Source organism: Hevea brasiliensis, chromosome 5 (assembly GCF_030052815.1).
Source record: "Hevea brasiliensis isolate MT/VB/25A 57/8 chromosome 5, ASM3005281v1, whole genome shotgun sequence".
NCBI classification, from domain to species: domain Eukaryota; kingdom Viridiplantae; phylum Streptophyta; class Magnoliopsida; order Malpighiales; family Euphorbiaceae; genus Hevea; species Hevea brasiliensis.
The window spans coordinates 103090622-103103643 of NC_079497.1; the positions used below are offsets into that span (position 1 = coordinate 103090622).

The following is a 13022-nucleotide window of genomic DNA, read 5'->3' on the forward strand; positions in this document are numbered from 1 at the left end:
ATATATATATATATATATATATATATATATATTAAATAAAACTTATTTATAGAATTGAAGAAATTATTTTTAAAAACTTCTTATAATATAATTGTTTTGTAAAGAGACTGAAGAAAAATAGGCATTATTATCCAGTTGATGATAACCATAGAAAGGAAAGTTTGACTTAAAGGCTCCTTTTATATATATATATATATATATATACTATTTTATTAATAAAATAAATTTTTAATATTAAATTATTTTTTTAATTAAAAAAATTAATGAAATTAACAGTTAATTTCAATAGTAGGAATTAATATGTTAATGGAATTAAACATTAGAGATTAAATTGTTACAAATTAAAAAAAAAGATTAATTTATAAATTGACCTACATTTTTGGATATACGTTGGGGATTAATTTATAAATTGATATTATGCTCTGTAAAATATCCAAGTAGGTGACCTGGAAATCCAGTTAACTGTGTCCTAATCTATAACCATAGTTTGGACAGGGATAATGATTCGTCCATGATTTGCACATTATGGTTTCGGAACTATGATATTTGCTTAGGGTCCGTTTGGTTTAACTGTTGAATATAACCGATAACCGTTAGCTGGCAGCTGATAACTGTTAGCTGATAGCTATTACTGTTAGCTAATAGCTGGTAGCTGATGATAGCTAATTTATATTAATTGTTTGGTAAAACTATGTTTTGCTATTGCTGTTGATATGTGAAATGACCAATAAGGGTATATATTATATAATTTATTTTATTATTGAAATAAATATAAAATTATAAATTTATTATATTGTATTATTTATTTTATTGTTAAATTAAATATATAATTATTAAATTAATATATTATATCATTTATTATATTATTAAAATAAAAATATAATTATTAATCTATTATATTATATTATTTATTTTACTATTGAAATAAAAAAATAATTAAATTTTTTAAAAAATAATTAAATAATTTAAAAAATATAGATAAAATAATAAAATAATTATTATTGTTGATAAAGAAAAAACTTATAATTAATTTTAAGTTTTTAGATATAAATAAATATTTTACATTTTATGTTTTTAATAAATAATATTTTAACAAAATTAAAATGTGTTAATTAAAATGTTAAAATTATAAATAAAAAATAAAAAAGTATTAATAATATTAATTTTCAAGTTAAATAAAAAGGATAATATGGTCAAAATAAAAAATCAAATCAAATCAGCTATCAGCTGATGAGAAACAGCTCTAAAAATAGAGCTGATACAAATTGCAGCTGATAGGTATCATATCAGTTATCCATCAGCTATCAGCTTTATTTTTTAAAATTTACCCAAACACTCTAGTTTATCTGTTTGGGTGTCTATCAGCTATCAGCTGCACTTAACAGGTGAACCAAACACCCCCTTATTCAAAGTGTAATTATATCCAGTAAAGATGTCAATCCCCATCCATGTGAGGTTCTATATCCTGCTTCTAAAACGATTCCTCCTAAATGAGAACCTACCTTATTTACACTATTTGTGACAGTAAGTAGGAGTCTAGCTAATACATATGAAAGGATATCACAGTCTCCGTGATTAAGTATGTTATTCTTTTTAGTCAATTTCCTATTTTGTTCTTGAGTGTCTTATCGACTTAAGTTTAAGAGGTTATCAGGCCAACTTACCCGTACTCTTACTTTTGCCTTGTAGATCTATACCTGCATAAGAAGGTCACAACATCATAAATTATCCTAAAAAAATGAAACCTAATAATCTGTAATGACATAAACATAGACAAATTTTTTTAACATGACAATCTAACCACAAAGGGGATAAGTAGAAAAGAAAAAAAAAATCACACAACACAATTAGAAAATAAGAAAAATTTTCACTCAAGAGCGAAAAGAATGGAAATAGAAACTCAAAGGGTAGGAGAAAAAGTATGAGCACTTTGAACATGACACAATTAGAAAATAAGAAAAATTTTCACTCAAGAGCGAAAAAGAATGGAAATAGAAACTCAAAGGGTAAGAGAAAAAGTATGAGCGCTTTGAACATAACATGAACAAATGAGAGAGGAGCGGTTGTCTTTAAGATTATATTTTAGAAAAATTCTTATTTAAATCTAATTCATCATGAATCAAGACACAATTATATAGAATCAACATATATAATTTATGAATTTCACCATATATTTATTATCTTGAATTCATAGTATATTAGGTCTAAGTAAAAAAAAATCTACATTTTATATAAAAACGTCAATTTAAGTGGTAGTTTTAGTAAGCATACGCTCTAAAAAAAAAAAGGCAATGATCAAAATTGGCATTTTTGTTGTCTCCATCTTGCATTATTGATTGCATGAGAAAACGTCACTCAAAATGATATTTTTTTTTTACACCCAAAATTGGCCACTTTACTTTTTTCATGTCAAGAAAATGAAATTTTGAATGGCATTTTCTTAATTTTTTTTTACACATTATCCTGGTCAATTGTTTACCATTTACATCAATTATGGTATATATATATATTACATTATTCTAGTAATTAACCCTATCATATAGTATCCAACATAAAAAAAAAAAAGAAAAGAAGAAAAGGACAAAGCCATTTGATATTGGAGAGTGTCTTATCAGAATCAGAATTATGACACACAGGGAGAAGCCATTTGGAAATATCTATAGTAGAGACTACAATAGATTCATGGATAGGATAGGATGGAAAGCTTTCCATGTTGGAATTCTTTTGCCATCTTTTTCTTCATTTGGGATTATATATTTAACCAACTTGTTTTGGTACATTTTCTTTCTCACGTTGTTCACATATAAGAAAAGAAAAACTTTGCACCAAACTTGAACTTTTCACATCCTAGTTTTATTATTATTATTATTATTGGGATTATAGATCTTACAATGAGAGAGTATAAAAATGAAAGAGTAGATATAAGCGATTAGATTATAACATTGACTTGACTTATCATTTTAATATATAAAACAACTCATTCTCTTATATAAGTTAAAATTAAAAATGAACTACTATATAATTTGTTCAGCCTTTTCTCTCAAAATTTAATAATTATTGTTTTCAGAGTTTATCACTGCCCTTAATATTTTGTCTACCAACTCAGAAACATTTAAACAACACCAAATGGAAAGAAACTATGTTTATTATTTGGGTTGTGTTTTATTATTTTGAGGTTTGTGCTTTGCTAAAGACATCTATTTGTTCCTCATCTCTCTAATTCATCACCTATTTTCAGTGATCTATTAACTCAATTATCAGAGTGGATTTGCCAAAACAATTCATTAACCCTTTTTAACAACCTTCTACTAGCTGCTGTGAGGATCCAAATTTTTTGAAGATTCATCAAACATTAAATAAAATTATATGTTATTAATGAGTTTTAATTTATTGATACTAATGTCAGATGACAAGAAATATGAGATTTAGCAGTAAAAAGCTATAAAAATTATAAAATTTACTACTATAAATTTATGATAGCAATATATGAATTGTTACAATAAAATTATGCTCGTAAATATTTTATAATAAAATTAAGGTTGTTGTAAAAAAAAAAAAAGTTATTGATAGCAATAGTTATTGTTGCAAAAAATTTTTAATGATAATAATAATTGCTGCTAAATCTTTTTTATGTAGCATGATAACAACAATTGCTACAAAATCTTTTTTTATGCATCATTATCGGTAATTATTTATATTGTTACATTTATAAATAATAAAATTAATGTTACTGTAAAATTTTTGCTTCTAATTTTAATATATATTGTGGTGTTGTCTTTAAAATTATGAAGTTTTGAGTTTAAAATAAATCAATGATACTGAAATTATCTCCAAAACTATTTAGTTTTGGGTTAAATTTCAATAAGAGATATTTATATATAAAAAAATTAAACATTTTATGATTATAATAACATATTTAGGCCTGATAGGCTGAGCTGAGATCCCCAGAAAAGGTATACTACTCCTTCCCCTTAGGGAGCATATTTCCACAAGAAAAGATATGTGTGTGGTTTGTTGGAAAAAGGAATGCATATTTGTATGTAAAGGTTACATATTGCGTGGATCTTACCATTGAAAAGCCCCCTATCCACCACATTCTCAATTATTATGCACACATAGTCCCCAGTACCTCAAATAATATCCAAACTTAGATAAAGTTACTGATTTGGAATTATTTTTTTTATTTATTAATATGATATAAGTTAAAATTGTGATTACAAAAAAATTACTTAAATATTAATCCAGTTGATTACTATTAAAGTTTACTCTCTTTAATAATTAGAATTCGATTTGACCGAACAGATAACTTAAACTTTGTATGAAAAGTCATTTAACATTTTCATCTTCAGTAATATTTTATTTAATATTTGAAATTTATAAAAATGTAATTATTAAATCTTTAAACTTTATTTTATACTTTCTTTGATTTTGTATTTTCTTTTGAAACATTTTTCTATTTTGTTTTGTATTTTAGTCTATATATTTTCACTTAACTTATGGCATTTAGGCTGTATGTATCAGAGTTTTTATTTATCTAAGACTAGTTTTGGTGCAGCAAATTAAGTTTTTTTTGGAATTATTAATAAAAAATTTTGCTTATAAAAAAAAAAAAACTCTGAACTTTATAAAAGTGAAATAAAAATACAAAGTGCATATAAGTCACATCCGTGCATTTACTAATCGCAGAATTTAAATAATTATATTTTTATAAAATTTAGATATCGAATGATATGTAACTAAAAGTGAAAATGTAAAGTGCATTTCGTGCAAAACTATTAAGGTCTAAAGATGCTTTTGGCTAAATTCTATCGAAAAGTATATTTCATAATTAATTATCATGAAGGTATGAAATGGGAATGCAAACTTAAATTAGGCGGGTGATCAAAAGAATAATTAAGGTGATCAAAAGAATAATTAAGTTTGATATATTGATTAATTGTTCATTTGGAATAAATAATTTGTAAGAAAAGAATTAAATTTTTTTTACACAATCATACATAAATTTTGTTTCTTTTAAAATGATTTTTGTTAAATTAAAAAGAATTAAAATCTTTCATTTTAAATATAAAAATTAACTAAAAAAATCAATTGAATTTTTTTATATTCCATATTGAATCTCATTCTTTGCTGCATATATATGCTATTTTCCAATAACTTGTGCTAAATTATTCAAAGTGTCCTTTTCTTTCTCTGTATATGCATTCACAAACCATATATAATAATTAAATGCATATAGAAAGCAACATGTAACCACTCTAGCTCTCTAGCTATTCTCATCAACATCTACCTCCTGCATTAATTAGTGTACATCCACGAACACAAATCTAATCTCTAGATATTGGATGCAACGGTAGAAAAGGCTGCAGACTATTTGTCCTTGGACAAACGAGTACACTCACTTGAATTGATGGGAAAGTTTGCTGGTTTCCAAAGTCATATAAACTTCCATATAGTAGCTTATCAGTAACAATCTAATTAATCTTTCACACTTTTTCAATTGAATTTGGAGTGAAGAGTTTCCACTTTGAATTTTCTTTCATAAATTAATTAAACTGATATGTATAGATATACATGTGACACATAACATCATCTTAGCTAGAGTAGATCTTCAGAGGCTTCTCCCTTAGGCCACTCCAAAACTTGCAAAAACTCAAAACGACAACCAACAATAGAAAGCATAGTACAAGAGAACGCTAGGCAGCCCAAAACAATCCCCCGGCTTTTATCTACTGCTGCCTTCAAGACAAAAATATCTACAATCCAACCCATCCACGAAGGAGGGGAAACCCACCGAATTAGGAAGGAAAGGTGACCTCCCCCTGCCCAGAGGGGTAAAGGAAAGCTACCTAAAGCGGCAAAGCTAGCAAGAACCTAGTCTTAAAAAGAAGAAGAAGACGAGAGAAATTTTCTCTCTCTACTAAAGTAGAGAGAAGCGGTTGCTGTGTTAATTGAAATAAAATATATAACAAGTAGTAGTCTTGACTAATTAATTTTTTAATTAGATGAGTTATTTATAATTTTGTTTAGATATACATGACTCTTAACATTTGCATTTTTTATTGATTTTTTCTCTCTCTGGACAATTATTATTTTTAAAAAGTTATTAATGTGTTAAGACTCTAAAATTATAAATTTTTAAATTTGAAATTTAATAAAGTAATTTCAAAAAAATAAGAAACTAGATTAATTTATAATAAAAAATAAAAGTCATTACCGACATGCAAACGACAATGATATAATCAAAGGAGCTTTGACTTTAATTGGTGCTTTTTTCACAATTAAGCAAACTTAAGTTACTTATTTGCTAGTATCACTTAGACAAACCTCTTTTGCTTTTGTTCACTTGGACTACAACTTCTATTCAACCATATTACAATTATTATTATTATTATTATTGTTAAATTCTATTTAGAGTTTAAATTCACTGCAACCACACAATTCTAAAAATAATTACAATGTTTCTAAATGAAAATTTATTGCTTTGTTTTCGATAAAATTCAATTTTATAACTTTTATTATCTTAAAAATAATTTTTAATTATGAGTTAAACTTTGCTTACGTGAGTTTAGTAAAATATAATCGATTTTAAGTTCAGATAAAAGATAAAAGCTGTAGTAAATTTATAACTAATATAAAATTTAATTTACGTGAGTTTGGTAAAACATAATCAGTTTTAAATTTAGATAAAAGATGAGAGTTGTAGTAAATTTATAGCTAATATAAAATTCAATTATCTCTTAAAATATGAATTCTTATATTATAACGGGTCTAACGGAATTGAATGGTGAAAAATTCATGGCTTGAGATTATAATTATTTTTGGATATTAGATTAAAATTTCCTTATAAAAGGATTCCCAACACAAACCAAGAAAACCCAGCATCCAGCAACATAGAAAACGCATACTTAACCTTTCCTAAAACCCAATCCTCCAAGCTATCACCATATGGCTAACAACCCAAAAAAACAAGTCCATGCATTTAACGACCAAAATGGCCTACAACAATCACAAGTAGTAGTGGTTATGGTGCCTCTCCCAGCACAAGGCCACCTCAACCAGCTCCTCCAACTCTCCAGGCTGATCCTTTCCTACAGCATTCCGGTCCACTTCGTCGGCACCGCCACCCACAACCGCCAGGCCAAGCTTCGCGTTCACGTGTGGGATGTACGCGTCACCTCTAGAATCCATTTCCATGACTTTGAAATCCCTCCCTTTGCTTGCCCTCCTCCCAACCCAAATGCCAAAAACAAGTTCCCTTCTCATTTGCTACCAGCTTTCTATAATGCCTCATCTCATCTTCGAGAGCCTGTGTCTCTGCTTCTGCGTTCGCTTTCTAGCAAGGCTAGAAAGGTTGTTGTCATCCATGATTCTTTAATGGCGTCTGTGATTCAAGAAGTTCCATTAATCTCCAATGCAGAGTCCTACATTTTCCATAGCGTATCTGCTTTCACCATTAGTTTGTTTCGGTGGGAAAGAAAGAGGATACATAATATTCAAGATAATGGGGTGATCCCAGAAGAAATTCCCAGTCTTGAAGGATGCTTCACCGATGAGTTTTTGGATTTGCTTGCTTCTGAGTATCAGTACCATACGTTCAACTCGGGGTACGTGTACAACACATGCAGATTGATAGAAGGTGCTTTCATGGACTTGATCGAGAAACAACAGAAAGGAACAATGGAGGAAAGGACCAAGAAGCATTGGGCTTTAGGGCCTTTTAATCCATTGACTGTGCCTGCAAAGACAAGAGGGTCAAATGGGAAACATATTTGTTTGGCATGGCTAGATAAACAAGCAAGAAACTCGGTAATTTACGTGTCTTTTGGGACTACAACAGCCATGAACAATGAACAAATCAAGCAGCTAGCAATTGGGTTGAAACAAAGCAACCAAAAATTCATTTGGGTACTGAGGGATGCTGATAAAGGAGATGTTTTCAATGGAGATCATGAAAGAAGAGGTGAGCTCCCAAAAGGGTATGAGAATTCAGTGGATGGCATGGGATTGGTGGTGAGAGATTGGGTACCCCAACTGGAGATTTTAGCCCACCCAGCAACAGGAGGTTTTATGAGTCATTGTGGGTGGAATTCTTGCATGGAAAGCATCACTATGGGAGTTCCAATTACAGCTTGGCCAATGCATTCAGATCAACCAAGAAACGCATTCCTGATAACAGAGTTGCTCAAGATTGGTGTTACTGTTAAGGAATGGGCCCGCAGAGATGAGATTGCCACAGCAAAGATGGTTGAAAGCTCCGTGAAGAAGCTAATGGCTTCAGATGAAGGAGATGGGATGAGGAAGAGAGCAGCAGAATTGAGCGAGTCTGTGCAGCTATCAATGGTCGAAGGTGGAGCTTCTCGCATGGAGATGGATTCTTTCATTGCCCATATCTCAAGTTAAGCTTTAGCTAGTTTGGTTGGAAATTTTTCATATTGGAACCAATCTGAAGATTGTAAGACGGAAATTAAAATTCTAATGACTAGCCAATTTCAAGTGAAAAAGGTATGGTATGGATGTGCTTATGTATTTTTCTTTAGGAAAATCGTTTCAAATTATTATGCGGGTGATTTATAGCAAAACACAATGAAATTTGTGAAATTTATAATTCGATTTAAAAAAATAATTAATTTAAAACATTTTAATTTCATGTCTTTAATTTTTAAAATTTTGCATTGAACAATATTTTACTTTTAATTTTAAATTAAATTATTATTTTAGTGTAATTAAAAAAAATTAAATGGTGAAAAACTGAAATATTACGTCGTATAATAAGTAAGATTAAGATGTCATTCCCTTGCTACACAGCTAAAACACAATAATTCACACCAATTTGGCTAAAAAGGTAGTCACTAATAACGTATTTGCGTTTGTGTTTGGCTGCTTTGGGTTAACAAATATCATGATTCTAAAAATGAACAAAACAACATATGGCCATATTTGTGTTTTGGTTAGCTTGGGCCGCCCCTATTGCTTATTTCCCATGTATATACTTTTAAAGTAAATTGCTACCAATCATTAAGGCATCCTAAGGTAAATTTACTTTATACAAAGTAAAAAATAAGTAAATTAATTATGTTACATAAGAGTACATATTGAACATTTAAGTTACAATATGTTTATAAAATGAGTGTGATACAAATATATATGTTAAGAGGTATACCATGATATTATGATGGACAAAATTAGGAATAATCACATTCATTAAAAGTACATGTAACATATATTGAAAATAAAATGAGAGAGTTTCAATTAAAATGGTTTGATTATATTTAACATAGAAAATTAAATATTCTAGTACGAAAATGTGATAAATTAATGGTGAAAAGAACAAAAATGAAAATAGAGAGACCTAAACTGAAAAGAAGAGAAGTAATATTAAAAAAATTTCCATCTTTGAATATTAATGTAAAATTGATTTCAAATATAGTTGAATGGAAAAAAGTGATTCATATATCAACCTCAATTAATTTAAAATTAGTGCTTAATTATTGTTACATACTTTAAGCCCTATGTTTTCTGAAATATATTAATGATCAACATTTACGTCTTTATTAATAAACTAGAGAATTATCTGTACTAATGCATGTGTTTATTAATAATTTTAATTTATATATTTTCTTTTAATTTTAATATATAAAAATAATATAATGTTTTAAATTTTTTATTAATTATTTAAATTTTTTTTATTACTTTTATCTCTTAAACTTTTTAATAAAGATTTTAAATAGAAATAATTAAAATCCTTATATATATATATATGTGTGTGTGTGTGTGTTAATACATTGTAAATTACCTTACAATAATGGCTACTTATTATAATATTAATAGGATAACTATTAAATAATTTATAATTTACATATAATAGAGAATACCATGTGAAAAGGAGAATGTCACATATTAGTCACGTAGCAATACTATGAAAAAGAATGCCATATGTCATATTTTTTGAAATATCTTTCTACTTTATATATATATATATATATATATATATATATATATATATATATATATATATATATATATATATATATATATATATATATATATATTTCCACTATATTTTAAATTCATTTATACTTTATTTCTTAAAATTTAAAATTCAGTTACATTTTAATTTCTTAATTATTATTTTATAAAACGTTTTTAATATTTCAAAATCTTATATATTTCATTGCTGATAGCAATAAAGAAAAGTGTTTGACATTGCAATTCAATTGTATTTCCTTGGATAAATTTCAATAGTTGTCTCTGAACTTATATGATTATAATACTACAGTTTTTTAACTTTAAAATGTAACATAAAACTCCCCCTGTAACACCTTCACTGTAGCAATTTCATACATTCTACTATTCTGGTAACCGGTGTCGGATCGGACAGCTAGAATATTTAGAAAAATATTTAAACTAGAGTGAAGAGTCATAAATAACTCAAATAATAATAAGAAAAATTTAGGAAAATTTTTGAAATAAAAAACAATCAAGTTAAATGAGCCGGTGCCCTAGCGATGGGTAACCCAGTGGGAAGTTACGATCTTCGTAATTAGAAGCCCTAAACCTGGGAGAAAATTCATGAAATAATTTTTCAGACTCCAGAGAAGAGTCATTGAGGTTTTCTATGGCATTAGAATGCCAAGAAAAGGTTTCGAAAAATTCTTCGATCGGTACAGACGATTTTGGCTCAATAAGCCAAACGGAGACCATTTTGGTCATTTCGTCTTTGGAGATGATTTTTGACCGACTTGTCCAGTTAAGTAAATAATTATTATGATCTAAAATATGAATAAATATTGCTAAAAATTAAATTGAAAATGAGTAGAAAGGAAAAAAAAAAAAGAAAAATGAAGAAAATTAGAATTATTACATCATGATGATGTCATTAAAAACTTATCCACCAATCACTATTCAATAAGCTTACATAAAACAAATAAAAAGAGAATAATAAACCAAAAATTGTGGTCATCTTCTTCCTCCCAAGAGCCATAGCTGAACCACCATTTTCTAGAGCTCTCTCCATTGCTCTTTCTTCTCACTTCAAATTCTCATATAAAAACACCATAAAATCCCTATACTTTTTTCATGAAAATTTGCTTGTGCACCTTGGGAGAGTGTTTGGCAGCCTAGAAAAAGAAAGAAAACGAAGTTTAAGCTTAGGAAAATTCTGCTCAAAGAGGTTAGTGCTACTTTCTTCCATATTCTTTTAGTAAACTTAAATTTGAGCATGAAAATGGAAAGAATTATAAGAAAAAAAGTGAGAAATTATTCATGTTTGATGGAAGAAGAATTTTGGTCAGCATGTGTACCTATGGGAATTGATGGATTTAAATGAAATAAAATGTGTTTATTGGAGTTCCTTAGTAGGAATTTGTGATTAGATGTGTTAGATGGCATGGATAGTATGAAATGGACACTTTGAAAATTAGGGTTTGTGAAAAATTAGAGTTTTACTTATGTAATAGTATGTTAACCTTATAATGGTCAATTGGTGACCATTTGAATGTGTGTGAGGAGGAATTGAAGTGAGTAAGGATGTTGGAGTTGAGCTTAGGCATGCTGCCCTTGGTGATCTACAGGACTGGTTGTGAGTCCAGCAGGTTTGGGCAGCTATAAATGGAGTTGTATAGATTCAATTGGTGCAACGCTAATTGGAAATAAAACTAAACATATAATGGCACAACTTTGGTGAAGAAACTCTGCCCAGAAAACCAAACCAAATTGACCTAAAAATTACCCTAATCCGAGTGACCAACATGCTGTCCCTGGAAAATGACCAAATGAATAGTGTTTGTTCAAATGGACATAACTCAGTGTAGAAAAGTTCAATTGATCTGAAATTTTACCAGCAGAAAGCTGAGACATATCCTTACAACTTTGATGAAGAACACAAATCCAAATTCTGATCATAACCTAGTCAAATTGCCAAACAAACTTAGGTCACCAAATCTGGCAAAACCAAATTGCTCATAAATTCTGGGTACAGGTCAATCCGGCAAGTTATGGTAAAATGACCATAACTTGAGCTACAAAACCCCAAATGGAGTGATTCAAAAAAAAGAAATATAACTAGACACAATAAAGAACACTTTTATAAAGACAATTTTATCAAATTCTTACTATACAAATGACCAATGAAATAGTAAACTTAGTGCTTGAAATCTAAAAATTGTAAAGTAACCAACACTAAGCTTTGAAATGGTATTGGCAATCAATACCAACAACTTTAGAATGCAAAATGGGGTATCCTGGTGAACTTAGGTTCAATAAATTTATTATGTATTAAAAAGTTAATAATTTGAGTGAATAGTAATGTGAATAGTAATACAAAGACACAAAGTGTAATAACTAAATTGGTAGAGAAAATTGAGGTATGAAATTTGGAATCCATGAAACATTCATGGATTACTTGGAATAGAAATAGTAATTTACCTAAATGACTTAATAAACATTTAAGTTATGTGAATATATAATTAAGATTTATATTCCTATTACTAGTAGGTCTAATAAAACATGAGTGATACTACTTGAATATGAAATGAAATTAACCTAGATGGATTGTTGAGACTTATACTCCCAACATTAATGGAGTTCATAATATATTAGCAATACAACTTGAAGTATGAAATGTACCTTACATGGATAGATTGTTGAATGAATAAATGTGATAAAAGTGTCATTTGAGATTTAGGTTCCCATCAAGAGAGAAATGAAAGATGTTTTGAATGTGAATGGTACATGAGATTAAATGAATGTGAATTGTAATTAGTATGAATATTACGATGAATGCATAAATTACCTAGAAATGTGAATTTGGAAATTATGTTTCCATTATAAACAAAATTAGAATGCTATAAAAATATAAACGAAAAATATAATGAAATGGTGAAACATATAAACTCTTAATGGTACTATGTGCTCATGTATTGCCTAGACACGTGTGTCAAATTGGATAGATTGGCATGCCAATAAGGTATTGTTTTAGCAGTACTGCAAAAGGCTTTATGCCTGTATTCATGGCTTTATGCCCA

The 13022-nt window shown here is 28.3% G+C and overlaps 1 protein-coding gene across 1 annotated transcript; it reads left to right on the forward strand.

Moving 5' to 3' along the window:
* Positions 1-6906: 6906 nt before the first annotated feature.
* On the forward strand, positions 6907-8400 carry LOC110647887 (zeatin O-glucosyltransferase). The gene has a single exon (XM_058147864.1). It carries the CDS (start codon positions 6946-6948, stop codon positions 8398-8400), a length of 1455 nt encoding a protein of 484 aa, XP_058003847.1. The 5' UTR covers positions 6907-6945.
* Positions 8401-13022: the final 4622 nt, after the last annotated feature.